Source organism: Liolophura sinensis, unplaced genomic scaffold (genome assembly GCF_032854445.1).
Source record: "Liolophura sinensis isolate JHLJ2023 unplaced genomic scaffold, CUHK_Ljap_v2 scaffold_26, whole genome shotgun sequence".
Classification (NCBI taxonomy): Eukaryota; Metazoa; Mollusca; class Polyplacophora; order Chitonida; family Chitonidae; genus Liolophura; species Liolophura sinensis.
In genome coordinates, this window is record NW_027017965.1 from 262,448 (window position 1) to 281,884 (window position 19,437).

A 19,437-nucleotide genomic window follows, 5' to 3' on the forward strand; every position below is an offset into this window, starting at 1 on the left:
TTAAGAACACACACCTGAGGTAGGCGCGAATATGGTGGCCGAAATTAAATCCTACCCCGATGCAGAGCTAAGAAGTGTCTAGGTACTAGACTATCAACCAGAGTTAGTTGATAGGCTCTGATTAAACTAAGCAGACCATGCTAGGTTTAGTTTGTGTTATTTGCACTTTTCGATTACTTAACCGTTATGGTGCACAGACATCTAGACTGTTAAAATCGAAGTGCCCACAGACGGTTGTGACACGTTGTTCATTGCTGCCGTAGCAACAGACAGGTCACGTGATCACACAAGCGTTGACGGCCAAACACATCGGGAGTGGCTGTATAGCATGGTGTAAGGTAGACCTAGTGTAAATTAAAATTGAATCAGTTTTTGCAGTTTATGTTGTAGGAAACATTACACGGTAAGAGAAGTTGTATACCTGTGTTCGTTGTCCCAGAGCTATTATTGCAACACTGTTATGGTGATTATCAGTATGATCACTTTATCATGAAGTAAAGTAGCGAAGGCCTAGTGTATTCTAGGTAAACTGGATTTAGTAAATGATATAGGCCAAGGCTAAAGTTTGTGCTTGTTAATCTCGACCATTGCTTGACTGTTAGTGATCTTAAATTTGTAAACTATAAGCTAAGGATTACACCATACACTGCATTTCTAGTCAGTACCGCCGTACGTTGAGGCCTAGTAGGCCTACTGTGTCGCCATTCAGATTGGGCATAAGCCTACATGTTCTTCAATTTTATCTTGACATTTAATTTTATTGTAATTGAAAATATTTGTTTCTTTTCCAGAACATCTATGTAAGCCAGGATAACTGTGATTCCCCATGTGAAGCAAAATGACCAGTTCCATTACTTAATGTCCACTGTACCCCTACATCTCCCTCCTCCAACATTGCTGAGACATTTTCAGTGTGGTCATTTCCTTGCAACAAACACAGAGAGAGAGATTGTGAATAATACAAGATGGTGAAACTAACAGTGGACTTGATTGCTCGTGGTACCTCTGGTTACACGAAGCAGAAACGAGAAGAGACTGTTCATCAATACTTAAGACGATTGACTCATTTATACCTTGAAAATAGGGGGATAGATGCAATAGTAAGTGACCAAGCATAATATTTTGAAATTAGTTAGAGTAACCTGCAGATTGGCTTGTGCTCTTCCTGGTTTCCTCCCACCATAATGCTGTTCGCTGTCATATAAATGAAATATTTATAGTTAGAAACCGTACACAGATTGTGTTTTTCATGGATAACATTTATACCTGGATCTTAGTAACAATAAATCACGTCGTTCCCACATTGAAATTGCCAGACACTTACCTTAGATTGCAGATCTAGTCAGTGTTAACTTTGATGTTTCTGTAGATACTGTAATCAATCACAAATAATTTCCTGCGCGCTTTGTGATCACACTTTTATTAAATTTAAGGGGAGTGAACAAGATTAAAGCATAAAAGACTGTAGCCACATAATAGTTTTTAAGTCGATTTCCATTTTGTTGTACATGTAAATGAAGGCCACTTCAGTGGCGCGATGGTGAGAGTCTCTGCCTCAAAATCGAGAGAACCCCATGATCATACCTGGATTGAAAGACTTTAAATATGGTACTTGCTTCTGCCTCACTTGGCGCTCAGAACTGAGTGCTTAGAGTAAGGAAACATGACAGGTTGGCACGGTGTGGTGTGATGTGATGTGAATGGGTGGGGTGTCATGTCTGGTGTCTTCGGCATGATACTTGGGCGTTGTGGATTTGTCCTGCTACAAGAAGACTCATTATATGTACATGCGCCTATAAACTCCTCACAGTCATATGAATGAAAAATGGCTAAGTATTACATTAAACCTCAACTTTGCATACATACATACATGTAAATGAAAAGAATGTGAAATGAATTGTTTTGTCCCTCACAGTTTAATGGGAATTTTATTGTGCTTTTATTTTTTCATAATTGGTTGCTCATAATTTGTGATACAGTAAATTTCCAACCTTTTCAACTTGTAAGGTTTTTTTTTTTCAGAGAAATTTTTGCATACAATTATTATGAACATAGTGCTAAAAATGACTTTCTTGTAACATTAAAGATGCAAGCTTAATAAAACTGTGCAAAGTATTTTTCTTTGCGAGATAATTACGTGTACTGGATAATACTAGAACAACAGTAGCATAATTCATGAATCTAAACACATATTAACTGGGTAAATTAAATGAATTGTGGACATTGTTTTCAACAAAGCCTTTCATTTATTTTTGTTTTAGCACAGGGAAGTTGAATATATATTATCTTTACTAATTTTTTCATCATTTTTCAGGGGGATGAACTAGGACTTTGTCGTAACCTGACAGTGTTATACTTGTATGACAATCAACTGACCAGTATGCCCCTGCTGACACAAAACCAGAACCTTACTCATCTGTATCTACAGAACAACAACATTTCTCACATTGAAAATCTCTCAAGTTTAAGAAGACTGACCAAGTTGTAAGTATACACAGTTATTGAAACCTGTTTCTGAACTCAGAATACAATATATGGAGAATGCTTAAGTTGTATGTGGTGGTGGGTGGTGGTGTTAGGAGGGGAGTGGGGGGAGTGGATTTCAAAATTACATTGAAAATCTCTCAACTTTAAGAAGATTAACCAAGTTTTAAGTACATGTATACTCACACAAGTAATGAAAACTGTTTTTTAATTCAGACTACATTATATGGAGAATGCTTAAATAGTGTGTGTTTGTGATGGGGGAAGTGGGTGGGATTTTAAAATTCGCCTTTGTTTTGCTGTCCAAAACTTGAAATTATCACAGTGTAAATATTATGCAGTGATCAATTGCTTATTACTGTTAATTGTTTATTGAGAGTGCCAGTGTAGCAGAATGACTCATGAGCCTCTTACCAATGTTTTTGCTGTGAGTTCAAGTCTAGCTCGTGCTTGTTTCCTCTCCGGTCGTACGCAGGAATATCTGCTAGCAACCTGCTGATGGTCGTCGGTTTCCTCATGGCTGCATCAGGTTTGTTCCCTTGGTACATGTTATATGCTGGCTGTTGTCCTATGTAAAATATTCTTGAGGATGGCATAAAACAACAATCAAGTATATAAATAAATATTACCATGCTCAGGGATCTACATTTGATATCACAGCAGTCAGGCAGGAGGATTGTCTGATACCTAGCAAAGGATGTTGGTTTACTTTGAGCACTCCTGACCAGTCTCATTTTAAATGAAAAATTATTGAGTATAACATAAACAACAATGAAATAAAGAACATCTGATTCTTGCGTGTAGCAGAATTTGAAATTTTTTTCCTGTAATTGTTACATACTTCATAACAGCACTCGGAGTACCTGTCAGTTCCTCAATAGTTGTCTTGTTTCTGTAGGTATTTAGGGTATAACAAGATCACAGTTCTGGAAGGACTGGAAAAACTTGAGCAGCTACAGGAACTTCATGTAGAGAACCAGTGCTTACCTTGTGGGGAGAAACTGCTACTGGACCCTAGATCCCTTAAGGCACTGTCTGTAAGTCAGTTAATTATGGAGAAGCCAATTAGATGGATGTTATATACTGTTTTGCTGAAATATTGTTTTGTGTTCATTATTGGTGTTTGGAAAAGTAGAACTGACTTTATACACCTTTATCTGTACACACATGTAATATATGTTGTAGAGGTGTTGAGATCCCAAAAGTAAAACTGACTTTAGGTAAAACATTGTAGAAGTGTTCACTGTTCATCTAGGTAAAAGTTGAAGTTTTGAACTAATGCGGACTGTCTAGATGTATAGAGTTTACTTCTGTTGACCAATAAGCTTTGCATTTAATATATATGATACAAAATACTTTAGAAGAAGATCAAACTGTCTTGAAGTTCAGTTTCAATAAATGTACAAAGATACAAGTTTGTAGAATTACATATTAAAACTCTTTGACTTGCACTTTTAGAGAAGCTTGCAGATCTTGAATATCAGCAGTAATGGTTTGGAGAGTATCAAAGAGTTGGAATGGCTGATCAATCTTAATCAGCTGATGGCCAGTGACAATAACTTGAATGACATGAGAGAGTTGGATCATGTTCTAAGCCAGGTGAAGCAGATGTGGCGGCTGGATTTGATGGGAAATCCCCTCTGTCACAAGGCTAAATACAGAGACCGAGTAATCATTATGTCACCTTCTTTAGGTAAGTGTTCATTTTTTTGTATTATTTCATTGTGGAGCAAGCAAAAGTTTTAATCCCCTGAGGTGACCCTTGTATGAAGCAGGACATTGAGCCATTGTTAAAAATTATTGTATCACAGTGTGTACAATGTTTTTATATATTATTTTCTTTTGTACGTAACATTCAGTTGTTCTGTCTTTAATGTGACGTCATAATGATGAGCTGGGAATGGAATATTTGATGTTGAGATCCTGCCGTCGGGCAATTAGCAGGTTTCCTCTGATCCAGCATTAGTTATATTAACTGATTTCTTCCTGGGATATGACATCTTTGATCACATTTTTTACAGTATAATAACTACATTTGCGATGATAATTCCATCGAGGTAATGTGCACCAATCCACAATTATTACTCTGCTTGTGGAAATAAAAAAAATATAGAGGTTGAATGCAAAGGAAGTGTTCACATATACATAGAGCCTGTTAATGTAGAGCCACATATAGACATCCAGTTTATGTGTTATTTGCTGTAGGCTTATACACATGTACAGTTTTCATATTTGAGTCAGTCTTCAGTGATTTAACAATACTTTGGCAATATCACAATCATACTTTGGCAATATCTCAATCATATTGCATTCTAGCTTTATTAATGCTCTCTGTTTATTGTAAATGTAAATGAAATGGATGAGTTCAGTGACTGTATTTGAAAACCCTGTTGGAATAAAAGGATCTCAAGGAAGCTGCAGTTTTTGGCTTACCAATTTTTGAGAGTGACTTCTTTGGACAGAAACAATTCTTTGCTAAACGTACATAATGTGTATTTTTTCTTAGGTAATGCTAGGCCTTCTAGGCAGTGGAAACTGTGATTGAGTTTGAAACCTATAAACCTGAAGTGGCTTTAAACTGAAGTAGTCAAAGACAGAACTGGTACTGCAAGACCCTTAAAATTATGCTACTGTAATGTGGGACTGTACCATCCTGTGCATCATTTAGAGGGGTTTATTGTGCATATTTTTGTCTGGGGCCAGTTTGATTTTATACCACGAGGTCCATCTCATACACTGTTGTTATTATTATGGAACATATTATTTATAATATCTGACTGCTCTGAAGTGCATGCTTAAATATTTTAATGTGAAAAATGATCGGACTGATATATAAAACTGATATTTTCAGAAATGTTAGATGGCAAAGAGATCAGCAAGATGTCAAAGCAGTTCCTGATGAACTGGCAGGCTAATCGAGTTGCTCAAAGGCGAAAGATTGAAACGATTGGCCGGCGAGCCACATTAGATGAAATTCCCCTACATTCAACATCTAAAGAGTTACCTCCCACGAGTGCTGCTGCTGACAGACGTAGACTAACAAGCTATATAATGCCAGGTATCCAGATAAATTAGTAGACAAATAATCTATTATAATTTTAGTGAGACTAAAATCAGTATACCAGTCTACACTTGTGTTCACAAACCTGGAACTCGGTCTTTTCATCTAAGCGGTCCTCAATCAGTATGTGAATACCACTGTGGTTTCCCTTGCTCTGGGGCCCACTTTATAAAGTGTATAATTAACTATTATTTCTCTTTTTACTCATATCTATGAGAATAACTTTGTTTTGTATGAGTATGCAGTGAATTTAATATTTTATTTCTGGACACAGTATTAGTAGACAATAGGTCTTAACTGAGATATAGAAGACTATACCTAATTGTGTGGATATGTTAGGCTCATCATAGTGAAACTGTTCAGTGGTTTTGATTGACATTGTCATGTATACATGTAAGATTAGCACTCACCAATTAATCTTTTTTCGAAATGTTATCAGTTCTTTACCATGTTTTCCTTTTTTTGTGTCATTTTCTGTCATATTTATTTATTGTTATTGTATGCTAGCTAGTATATCACGAAGAACTGAAGTGAATTGAAAATGAGTGAGCTTGATTGCAACTATGCCTACATGGTACATGTTAAAGTCTTTATTTGGCAAAAGTTTTCAATAAAACTTGCATGAAATGATAATAATTGTTGTCTTAGTTAACATGTAATCTGTAGTACACCAGATCACCAGATTGTCAATTTAAGGCGTGTGATATATAGCTCCTTTACTGTTATTTGTTCAACTTTTACTCCAAGGAATTGTGAAACAAACAACTTTCCCAAAAGTATTAGGTTTTAAACAGAGATTTAAAGTGTTACTAACACTTGTCCATTTATATCATTTAGGTGTAGCACTTAATGAATAACAATTTATCTTATTTCTCTGAACGTAGCATCAGATGAATGAAAGATTAGCATTAAAATGTTTAGAAAAGTGTTTTAGATTCAGTTCAAGGAGGAAAAAATATGGTTAACCTCATCAGAAAGAAACACTAAAAAGTGTATCTACATGTACAGATATGGTTACTAATTTTTATCTATGAATTTTAACCTTTGGATTCAAGGTGTTTTATAGACCATATACATTATAATGATTTTTCAATTACATCATGAATTTTTCCCACATATCAAAGACTCTATTAGTTTGGTATAATTATCTTGTGACATAAAAGTAATAACTTTTCCGAATATTGTTGCAAGTATGTTAATTAATATGTAATTGCTTCAGTATCTTGTGAATCATAAATGTTATTGGATTGACTCATGAATATAGATCTTTCCAAACATCCAAAACACTCCTTTGACCATTTATTTAATATTATAATGACTGGATGTTCCACAAAGTGGTTACTGGTACAAATGTCCAGTCTTTCTGTAATGTCATGTCACAGTTGCTTTCACTCAGAGAAGAATAATATTCCGACAAGAAGGGATTGTAGCTACATGTAGAGCAGCATGCTGTTAGGCCCATCAGTCAAGTTTGTGCAATTACTACAATTTGTAGCTACATGTAGAACAGCATGCTGTTAGGCCCATCAGTCAAGTTTGTGCAATTACTACAATTTGTAGCTACATGTAGAACAGCATGCTGTTAGGCCCATCAGTCAAGTTTGTGCAATTACTACAATTTGTAGCTACATGTAGAGCAGCATGCTGTTAGGCCCATCAGTCAAGTTTGTGCAATTACTACAATTTGTTTATTTATTTATTTATTTATTTGATTGGTGTTTTACGCCGTACTCAAGAATATTTCACTTATACGACGGCGGCCAGCATTATGGTGGGTGGAAACCGGGCACAGCCCGGGGGAAACCCACGACCATCCGCAGGTTGCTGGAAGACCTTCCCACTTACGGCCGGAGAGGAAGCCAGCATGAGCTGGACTTGAACTCACAGCGACCGCATTGGTGAGAGGCTCCTGGGTCATTACGCTGCGCTAGCGCGCTAACCGACTGAGCCACGGAGGCCCCGACTACAATTTGTAGCTACATGTAGAACAGCATGCCGTTAGGCCCATCAGTCAAGTTTGTGCAATTACTACAATTTGTAGCTACATGTAGAACAGCATGCTGTTAGGCCCATCAGTCAAGTTTGTGCAATTACTACAATTTGTAGCTACATGTAGAACAGCATGCTGTTAGGCCCATCAGTCAAGTTTGTGCAATTACTACAATTTGTAGCTACATGTAGAACAGCATGCTGTTAGGCCCATCAGTCAAGTTTGTGCAATTACTACAATTTGTAGCTACATGTAGAACAGCATGCTGTTAGGCCCATCAGTCAAGTTTGTGCAATTACTACAATTTGTAGCTACATGTAGAACAGCATGTGGTTAGGCCCATCAGTCTATTTTGTGCAATTACTACAATTTGTAGCTACATGTAGAACAGCATGTGGTTAGGCCCATCAGTCGAGTTTGTGCAATTACTACAATTTGTAGCTACATGTAGAACAGCATGTGGTTAGGCCCATCAGTCTATTTTGTGCAATTACTACAATTTGTAGCTACATGTAGAACAGCATGTGGTTAGGCCCATCAGTCGAGTTTGTGCAATTACTACAATTTGTAGCTGTATTTTCTACAGTATGACATGACTCAAGAAATTGCATGATTATTCGTGTAGTTTAATTTAAGTGTTTAGGTTTAGTGTAATGCGCAGTTTTAATTAAGGTATGTCGATATGACAATATAGTGACATTCAAGTGCAAAATGACGTCATATTTCAACACAGAAGAGTCACTTTCCTATCATTTAATATGGCACAAAGCTACTGGCAGAATGTCATTATTTTTGCAATGTTTGATACTCAATTCGAGAAGAGTTTTTAATCCTGTTTAATTAGTTCTCTATATTCGTCTATAACTTGGCAGGTTGGCCCTGCTGTAGGCCTACTGTAAAGCAACAACCTCACATCATAAAGAGATGTTATTCTGTTGTTGCCAGATCATACAATCTTAAAACATACATGTTGTTGCAGCATCTGATGTCTCCTTATGTGTGGCATGTTTCAGGTCTACCAAGAAAAGAGTTTGACCAGGTTTTAGCCAGATCAGTGAGTGTTCCCAACTCATCTGTTCTCACAAAAAGACACCCTGGACCACATAAAGCACACAGCGACTCTGCTCCTAGCAGGTAATATGGGAAACTTTTTGGATGACATGGGCTCAGTATATTACTAAAGTGATTTTGAAAGATCATCTCAAAAAATCATCTCCTCAGGTACTATTTTCATGTTCATGTTCAAGTTATTAACTTGACAGGAAAGATTGGGAAGTTATTTGTTAGTACATTTCAAAAACAAGCCACTATTATTTTTCTCAAACTGTACAACTCATATGATCCTTGTGCAGTGAAAGATAGAAGATTTATTTTGTTATTTATATTTTATAAATGGTTCACGCTCTACTATACTCAAGAATATAGCTATCCAGATAAGATTTCTGTTATTAAATCAGAACGGAATCAATACAGATCTATTAGCTGCTCTGTGAGATACATATTTAGGTTATGTTAAATTTCTGGGAACAGTGCAGTTATTCAGTCATGTCAGTGGATGCACTCATATGTGAACCATGATAAGAAAAATGATTTGGGATTTCTTATTTACAATGTGTAAAATGAGCCATGCAGATTCAGATCTTTCCTTTGAATAAATGAGATTAGTTAGAACATCATCATTCTGTTAAAAACTATATAAAAATGACTTTTAAAACTTTTTTGTGCTTTTGTAAAAAAAAAAGACATTTTCCTTTTATTCAGATTTTGATCTACCCAGACACTTTTTAAGTAGGCCTATAACTAATGCTATACATATATTATGATATTAAGGTATAATCATACTAAAGATTTTGGAGATATAATTCTTATAAATTGTGATTTCCTTTTAGACCCAGACTGCACCAGCAGTATTGTAGTTGAGGTAATATATACATGCATGTTAGCTACATGTAGGTAGTTTCACAGTTGAGAGATCTCCTGTGGTCTGAAAGTTATACCTGTAGTTAGATGACTTTCCCATCTACATTAGATTACAGTGTGAAGACATCATTTTATTCATCTCGTAATGTGATACTTTGTGTATAATAGTAAAAATCATTTGTGTTTATCTCATCCGTTTTCTTTCCATTAACCCATGCAACTTCTTCAACTGTGCATAGATATATATATGACTGTTAGCCTAGTATTGCTATAAGTAGTCTATTAATTAGCTCACAACTTCATTTTACTACTTCTTAGAGCATTAAGATAGAAATCTTGCATGGCTAGCTTTGCATGTGAATGCTTCATATCCATTATGCACATTATAAAAGTGTTACACTCTAATATCTGGTGAATCTGTTGAAGTCACTATTTTCCTTAGATCGCTTCAAAGAGTCAACCATGAAAGGAACCAGGAAGTATTACTTGCCAGAAGTGTTTAAACAATTTTCATATACTGTAACGGTACCATTTTTACAGTCGTTTACATGTACATCTCATACTTATGTGTGCTGTAAAAGTGTTACACTCTAATATCTTGTGAATCTCTTGAAGTCAGAAAAGAATAATTCTGACAGATTGTCAGATATGAATCTCTTCAAAGAGACAACTAAGAAAGGAACCAGGAATTAAGACTTGCCAGCAGTTTTTTAACAGGTTTCACAGAAAAATATATATATCTACATAGACACACATACTAGTAAATAAATGAATAAAATATTTTATTTATCAACATTATTTGTCCACATACAAGTATATAGGCCTAGATGTACATTGTACAGTTCTTTGAGTAGATTTATGCATACTGACACACATGTAAAGGACAGAAATTGTTCATAACTAATCATTCAATGAAGCGGATGTGCAGTAACTCATAAAGCTATGCAAAAAGCTTTGTAGCAAAAGCTCTATAGTATTTGTTGATCTTTTACAGATTTCCAGATATCTCAAAGTCAAGATTTTTATCTGCACCAGAAGGCTTAAATTGGCTTTGACTGTTTTCTTTCCAAAAGTCGTTTAAATATACAATTTGTGGTATGTTAAGTATGTCAATTGTATTCATTTTAACTTCTCACATCTCTCATTAAAATTGGTACCCCTTCCCATAATGTTTGTATGTGTACCTCCACGCTGTTGAAAATTTGCTGCCCTTAACAAAAGTTTTGTGTGTGTGTGGTTCTGTGTGTTACTTACACATTTACATGTATGTTATCGATGTGTAAATATAGGAATCATATTTATTTCATTGTTGTTTTACTGAAGAATATTTCAATATATACATGTATATTGTACAACTATGTGTGTGTGGCAACAGTCTGGTTTATGGGTCAGGAGGAAACTAGGCAGAACCCTGAGGATACCAAAGTATCTCATCAGGCACCTGACAACCCTCCAGATTTATAAATCCTCAGCCTTGACCTTCGTACTGCCAGTAATCTTCTAGATCAGGACAACCACTATTGCTATTATGTGACCCAGCCCCAAGTGCTCTTGAAAATAGCATATATTATGAAGCTTTCTTGTGCCACTTGTGATGTGTACAATGCTGTGTTTCAAGCTCCACTGTCTAATTTACAGCAGATATTTATGCCATGATAATTAGCAGGAATGGTGATCTTCATGGTCAAGTAACTTAAGTTAATTCTCAGAGTGATGTAAACTGTGAGACTGCATCACAAAAATTGCTCATTTTTAAATTTAATTCTGCTCCTATGAGCTATATTTAATGTTCTTAACCTTTTAATCAAGGATGTGAGTTTACTATAGCATATATACTAACACAGCCAATGAGCATTCATATTAAAGATAAACTTGCTTTAGCTGACTTATTCACTTTGAATAAATTGATAAATTATTTCTTTAATAATATTGTTTTCTCATAAACTGCTTTGCCTCATACAGTTATATGTAGACATTGGTATTTTGGGGGAAAACATTAGACAATTCATTGACAGAATTTTGCAAAAGTGGACCTCGAACTGACATCTACATTATGCTAGTCATAATATGCAGATGTGTAGATTGGGGTAATCCAGATCCACTATTTTAAACTAAATTAACTGATTATGTTTAAATCCTGATACTGAAACTTGTGCCATTTAAAAAGACAAGATGACTAAACACAATATAATAAATTAAATGATATTTTCATTCTATATGTAGCATATGTTCCTAATTAATTTATTTCTAAATATCAGTGTTTTTGTGCCTTTTAATATTAATCTTTATGATTGTGTGTGTATAAATATCTTAGACTTTATGCAATGTAATGTAAATCCTTTGAATCAGATTTTAACCCTGTTTAAGTTTACTGCTAAGGCTTTCTTTGGTAAATTACATCATATGGTCATTTTCGGATGAAACATAAATGAATGGGTAATCATAATTTCATGCTCAAAGAAATGCTGATCTATCAAGATACATTCTATGTTGTATGTTGTATTTGTCACAATATATTCTCATTGTTCATATTGCATTCTCAGTATCATAATCAGGGGGTACTACTGTCAGTGTCAATCACAAAACACTATTTTGTATTTGTATAGCACTTTGAGTCTCCTGTTTTCGTGACTGTCAGTTTTTGTAGGACATTCTGATTGTGAAATATTAGAGAAAGCATTCAGTAATTGTAGTACCAGACAATCAAGTGCATGTGTATCTCAAAACTGACTTTTCTGAAGAAAGAGTTGTTGTCCTTTGTTGCATTATACCATACCATATAAAGAGAGTTCACATTTCTGTTTCAGGTTACTGAGCCAGTATGGGGTCGTGATTCGTGGAGCTAGTTGGTCAGTGAAGTCTTTGCAGAACCAGATCCTCTCCCTTAGTCAGATGCTACGTAATCAACAGATCAGACCAACAGTCAATAATTCTGCCTGATGTTCCAGGCATACGTTGTAGAATGTTCATGATGGTAGAAAGTACAGGGAATGGGGAATTACATGTAGCTTGTTGTTTGAGTGGACGAAGGAACAGAGTGAAACCTTTTGATTAATAGAGATGAGAGGACATAAGTAAAGTGATGTAGAGTAGGGGATATGTAGGGCTGAATAAGCTTATATGGAATTTGTATTAGAGAGTATATATCAATGCAAACTTTGTTTGGATGAGATTGGAGCCCAGTATCTGAGACGTTTACATTGTGGGTGGGCTGGTGGGGTGTGAGTTAGTTGTTTGGAGATGTGTTTGTGTAAAGTATATCTCGATGTGGATGAAATATTATATATGGCTTTGTCCTTAGTGTATGGAATGCATATGGTGATGTTAGTTTAGTTGATGTAGAGAAAATCTGACCGGGGGGAGTCAGATGCATGGATTTGTGTGTAATGTATTTTTTATGTTTTTTGTTAAATATTTCATATTGTATGAAATGGATATGGCTTTGTATGGAATGTATATGTTCAAATAAGTTAATGTAGAGAGCGTGTGTGGATGCAATTTGTATATGGTTTCATATGGATGAAATAGGGATTGGATTCATGTGAAATGTATGTTTAGCTTAGTTTGTGTAAAGCAGATCTGTGTGAGGATGGAATTTTGGGGAGTGTTTGCATGGAATGCGTATTGAGGTTATATTGTTTGTGGATGAACTGTTATATGAATCTGTGTGGAATGTGTGTGTTGATTGAGGGTAGTATATCTCTGTGAATGAAATATGAATTCATTTTTGTGAAATACATGCCTTCAGGTGTGTAGTTTGTATAGAAATATCTGTATGGGAATAAGTATGTGTGTGAATTTGTTTTTATTTTAGTGTTGATAAAATAGAGTAGGTGCAAGTAGACAAAATATATATGTGTACAGGGATTATATAGGAAATGTGTTCTGGTGTTTTAATTTTGAGAAGAGGTGTGTGTATGTGTAGAATGTTTGTGGGTCTGTGTGTGAATGATAGGACAAGCGTGTGTGAATGTGATGTGTAGAAGGGACAAATGTGGAGCAAATATTAAAGTTTGTGCAGATTAAGTAATATTTGTGTGGATGGGTGGGTAGTTGGTGTTTCATCAATTCAGGGTATGGTTAAAAGTTAATCAAAATTCTTGAAATAGTTAATACTGCTTATACTGTGTAATTGTTCAAGTCAGTATAAAACATTGTGATATTGTGATTCATAGAAACTTGAATTTGTGGAATGCAATAAACACTTGTGCTAATAGTAATTTGTGCTTGACTTGCAATGAAACTTGGCTGAATATAACATATTATTTGTAGATAATTCATGTTAAGCATTTTCAAATTCTTCGCCTGCAGATTCATTGATGTATCATGAAAATTGGTGATAAGTGTCTGTACTGAAGGAGGGTTTGGGGAGTACTGTGGTAGAAAGGAACGTTGTTGAAGAATCTGATAACTGACAGACATAAGAAAGATGGTTGTGGGTATTGGATGAATTTTGAGCTTCATGTTTTGTTGTAGAATGGTCATTCCGTAATTAACTTGGTTGAGGCCTTGGTCATCGTAAGTCACATGCCGTGTAGATCCTCAGCTCCTCCTTATAATAGACGGATATGTGACAGCTGATTTTACTGTATTATTCAGCGATGAAGATATCACCTTCAACTTTTCCTGCCCACTCGAAGATGGAGAAGTTTAGGGTGACAAAGTGTGTTACATGAGCAGTTGCACGTCTGTAGTATGCCGGATTGAATGTGTTATTTATACTTTGTATAAATCTATGTGCAGCCATTTCCATTGTATTGTTACATCTCTATTGTATTGTTTCTTAGGCAACTTTAGATAGGTTTCTGTAGGCTTGAAAATCATGGAATGTCCATGGATTTCCAAGAAAGCATTTAAACACCAGGGAAACACTTAAAATTAAACGCTTTTTTCCCAAACTTCGTTAAGTGTCTTTAAACATTTTTAGACCCCTTTTCAGGTTATCGATTCCTGGGATGGGTTTATAGACCTACCCGATGTTCTGATTGATTGGCCTAATTATACATCTATATGAAATTCGCCATCTGCAGTGTATAGGCTTCCCAGTGGGAACTAACTGCGCTTCCCTATTAGCAGACCTTTATTTCTTCACATAAGAAAACATCACTTTCATAAAATCCGTTGCTTTACTTGACCAGACGACCTCGTGAGAGCAAGAGAAGCTTCAATGGAATTAAAGGAGACAACCGATTCTCCAAAGGACACATCTTATCTGGATTTGTATTTTGTGAAAACGACAGGGGCTTCCTCTCGCGTAGATTGAATTACAAAATATATGACTTCAATTCCGATATTAATTTATGGACAATATCTCAGAAAGCCCGCCTGCGGTGTATACATCTCGCCTAGTTGCATATTCTAGAGCGTGTATAGATCTACTAACATCAACAATTTCAGTCTGTCATAGAACATTGCTGCTGACACTTCAGAGTTAAGGTTTAACTATCAAGCGCCTCCATTCAGGGTTTCTTAAATTTTGTCAAACATACCCGACAAGAGTTACTACTTATAGCCATGCCTGGAAGATCTATTGCGCTGGGTTTTCTGAGTATGTGTGTAATTCCGCTTAACCCGTGACTAAGCACCGCATAGGCATGGCACAGTTTTATTATCTCCGCTGAGTGTATGTGAACAGTTTCCATAAAAGCTTAATTTCGACACCTTTTTGGGAATTTGACTTCGAATATTGTTTACCGGCTGAAAATTTGAATTGTGATTTGGAAACTTCGTTTACGGTTCAAGTTCCTTTGATGCGATTTTGGTCCAAAATGATTTAAGTTGTAGGGGAAATAAAGCAGACCTCGTACTTCAACGAAAATACAAGACAGATATACCGATATATAGACACACATCGTAAATAACGAAATTGTACTATGACAATGGTATATGATTTTTTATTTATGCAAATGTGTGATCTTTTACAAAATTAATAAATAAGTTAAAATAATTTTGAACAGAAAGGCAGTCATATATTTTCAAACATGAAAGGAAATGAAACACATGCACACAAAGAAAACACACACAAACGATCCTTTCCCCGTATTAAGTCGTACCAAAGAAACACGTCTGTAAACCTGATAGGCCCTCTCCACACCCAGCAGTGGGATTTAGCAAAGGGAAAATAGTTATACGGATGCCTTACAAACTGTACGTCTTGGTCACAATTAGTATCATGGTATTAGCAATCTTCTATAGCTGTATCATATTACATTACCGTGGTTGTTCTAGCATCAACTTACGCTACGATATCATATCTTTACGGAACATAAGCTTGACCCCTGATCTTGGGCCTTGGCTGGTATATACATAACACTTGAACACACCGGCTGTCAGTGATAAATATCTATATAAGTAGACCTCTATACAGTAGCCTAACAACTACGTGTTACAAAATAAAATTCTTATATTGATAGTCCTAGGTAACTCGCGGATAACCACGTTTAGGGTAAGTAACTTAGGCCTACCATCATCTTGGGTATACTGACGAAATATTTATATATTGTTTTTTAATACTTGCTCAATCGGCTTGTGATTTGAGAAGGGTAGTGGTGGTGAGGAAGTCATACATTTTTGATTGTAAATGAGCAAATGGTTGCACATAGGGCCTATGGTTGAAAGTGTCACAGAGGAACGTGGATTACTTCGCGCCTTGTCCAATTTCCAAATTGTGTTTTGGAATGTGGAATAACGGGTTGCGAAAAGTCTGTTCATTTGCATTATTTGCGTTCAGCTCTTCGGCATAATTAATGAGCTTAGGCGACGTAAGTGTCCCATTTGTAATGGCCATCGCTTCTCCCAGAGTTAAACAGCAAGGGATGTGGGATTCGGTAAGGAATATCGGACACTCCGACAGCGCTGGAAGAGACCCTGGTAATCTGGTAATCTGTCTGATGGACAGGGTCGGTATTTGAAGGCACTGCTTGGCTTTCTTCGTCATCTTTAAACATAGCTGGAGAGTACCGTCTGTAATTGAACGAATAACAGAATTGCGGGATATAGATATACATTTGAGAAAGAAGTTACACATGCAGCGTTGATACTATTCTCGCTACAGATCAGTATGATATACAGTACGGCAAGAAAATTTTTGATATTTACAATGTCTGTTATTGAAGTTAGTGTACGCAGTTTACTGCAGCATTAATACGCGTTATGGTAAGTAAGTAGTGAGAAGATGTGGGGAAATATTTAGATGAATTAGACAAACATTCATTGAAAGTTTCAAGATGGTCATTGGTTTACTAGTCCTATTTATTTGACATGGAAGCTATAAAAGCTTTCACTGTTTGGCGGGGTAGAGGTACCTGAAACCCTTGTCTTATGTGTAGCCCGTGGTGGGTGGGGCAGTGGGGCTCTTTCTAATTACTCCCAAGTTCACTTTATTTGACCTAGAGCTGTGACATAGTAAAGAAATTTTGTGGTGGAAAGGCCACTTAAGACTAATTAGCGCTAATTAAGGATTTATTTGACATAAAACCTATAACACTGAAACAGATGTAAAATGTTGAGCATGGTCTATGTAGCAAGAATCACCAATTTAGAAAGATTATGTGGTGGAAAGGTCACTTAAGACGAGATGAAAGATAAATTTGCACCGAATGACCTTTGATTCTGCTTTAATTAACAAATATTCTACAGAACTAAAAACTGTTGGAAAGTGTAGAGTTTGAGTTTAGAGTCAGTATACGAAAGCAAAGTAGGAATATTTTTTGTGCTATATGCTTTAGAAGTTGGTTTGGTGTGAGACTCGGTCTCTAATACGGTGAGTGACCTAGTTAATGATTTAATGTCACGTCCTCTTTTTGGAATATGCCTTGTTTTCTTTTGAATACTTAACTTCATTGTCCTTTTTTGCAAATATAATGCACTATAATGTGCTATACGCATTATGTAGAGTGGCACTTATGTCCACAAGTGCATGAACAATGATTTTCCCAGCCTGTTTTGCTTACCTTGAGCCAGGCTACACAATGAAGGCAGTCCAAAATAACTATTTAGTCATTTGAACAACAGAAGACGGTTGATGCCCACCTCTAATGTGTGACTTCAAAGCTGATTCCACATTGGAGAAAGGGAGAGGGAAGTTACATGTGCAGTCCAAAATAACTATTTAGTCATTTGAACAACAGAAGACGGTTGATGCCCACCTCTAATGTGTGACTTCAAAGCTGATTCTACATTGGGAGAAAGGGAGAGGGAAGTTACATGTAAACATTAAGTAAACATAGACTAAACAGACGTGACAGATTACTTTCATTCATTCACCATTCGCATGACCAAAGAGTGAATGTCACTTAAAAAGAATGACTAAAGCAATTAGCATAAAACATATTTATCTGTAATATACCTTACATCTGAATATCCAGGAAACGCGTAACACTCATTTAGGTTACAATCCTTCTTTTGCAGTATGCGAGACACCCAATCTACTTTTTCATAAGGAGATGCAAATATTATTGATGCCGCACATCCTTCTTTCAATTCCAGACATAAAAAAAGTTCTGAATATATGTTTCATGCACTTTCGTTCATGAGATTGACAAGTTCAGTGATATATTATCCGAGACTTACAATGTACCTCTGTTTCAAGACTGAATAAATAGCTCATTAATTCAATGAAGTGTATTCTACATATTTATTTAATTATCAACCACCTTGGAAAAGACACTAACACAGTAGTTACAACAATTTAGTACAGTGCCGCCATTCCCTCCCTCACTCCCTCCGTAGCAGCAAATTACCTTATCTTAAGTCACTCTTCTTCCACACTAGCTGGTCTTGGCGATTTTGATGGAGATATCAAAACTCTACATTTTTCACCAATTTCTAGTTTTGTAAGTTCTATGTCAATACAATGCTTTAAAGTAAGGTCAGTACGACAACTGAGTGACGTACCTGGACACACACCCCCATTACAACTTGCGTTTTTCAGTAGGGACGATTGTAGTTCTGTGTATTTTAGGGTGTAAAGTCTTTTTTTGCTGCCAGCCTGCCGTTTTTGGTGTACAAGTGCATGCTTAGTATCAAAATGATGGAAATTGTCTAAGCTTTGGGCAGGTATGAGTTTTAATGGTGAAAGTTTGAAATTCTGGGCGAGAGGACACAAGGAGACAGGTGGTGATGAGGCTGCGAGTGACGTCCCCTTGGCGTTGCTAAGCACCCCTCCCAGCTGCCGGCATGTAAAGGTCCAGATTTTTACAGCTTCTTTCTCTCAGGCTGGGCCAGGTATGCACCAAAGCTTATTGGCCTCGGAATGTTTGGGACTGAGCTACAGCGCTAAACGTTAACATTGTCGCTTATGGAAAACTAATGGGGGTCTGTGGCCTGATCTGTCCACTTGTGCCAAAACATGTAATATGTCACTGTGTGCTCAGATTTGGCAACAGCCTGATAATATTTGGTGGGTACATCTGCGATGTGGTTTGCATTGACATGGAACTTGATTGAGCAGTTTTAAAGCTTTTTAATTCTATATTTTCCCCACATATCCATTTTGTCTAAAAATCGGCTAAAGCGCTCTGTGGTCAAGGGTAGTACAGGAGTATAAACAGACTGGAACAAACACAGACAGTGTTTCATTGTTCCTGGTTTTTAAAATGTCTCTTTTGGGGCTGACATTTGATAAATAATGCAAAATTTGAGTGCTGCGAGTGAAATTGGAGTATGTGGCTGATAGATAGGGTGGTGTGATTAAGGATGGTCAATAAGGCCTTGCATCACATATAAGGGCCCAGCCTCACACAGGTGGATAAAAACACATCAGCAGATTAATTTACTTGGCTAGAGTAGTAGAGAGGGCCAGTGTGCATTTAATTTACAAACCAAGTCAGGTTCCTCCCATGTGTGCCACCACACACTAGGTAAATGTGCTTCAAATCATCCTGCAGGTCACAAAACATGAAAAACAGGCATCTCTGCTGGAACACTGTCTGCTGTTTTGGGCATAGACTTGAAGTGGACAAGGTAAATTTTCCTCTTTAAA

The 19,437-nt window shown here is 36.4% G+C and overlaps 1 protein-coding gene across 5 annotated transcripts; it reads left to right on the forward strand.

Annotated features, from left to right (window-relative positions):
- Positions 1–286: 286 nt before the first annotated feature.
- On the forward strand, positions 287–13,763 carry LOC135481371 (protein phosphatase 1 regulatory subunit 42-like). Of its 5 annotated transcripts, XM_064761201.1 has the most exons (9): positions 298–403; positions 792–1,100; positions 2,315–2,484; positions 3,383–3,521; positions 3,943–4,177; positions 5,336–5,542; positions 8,549–8,669; positions 9,425–9,456; positions 12,263–12,342. In XM_064761201.1, exons 2-8 carry the CDS (start codon positions 966–968, stop codon positions 9,453–9,455), a joined length of 1,038 nt encoding a protein of 345 aa, XP_064617271.1. In that variant the 5' UTR covers positions 298–403; positions 792–965; the 3' UTR covers position 9,456; positions 12,263–12,342. The 5 variants fall into 5 exon arrangements, with proteins under 5 accessions (XP_064617268.1, XP_064617271.1, XP_064617267.1 ...); XM_064761198.1 differs by lacking the exon at positions 9,425–9,456 and having other exon boundaries at positions 287–333; positions 12,263–13,763; XM_064761197.1 differs by lacking the exon at positions 9,425–9,456 and having other exon boundaries at positions 12,263–13,763.
- The last annotated feature ends 5,674 nt before the right edge of the window (positions 13,764–19,437 follow it).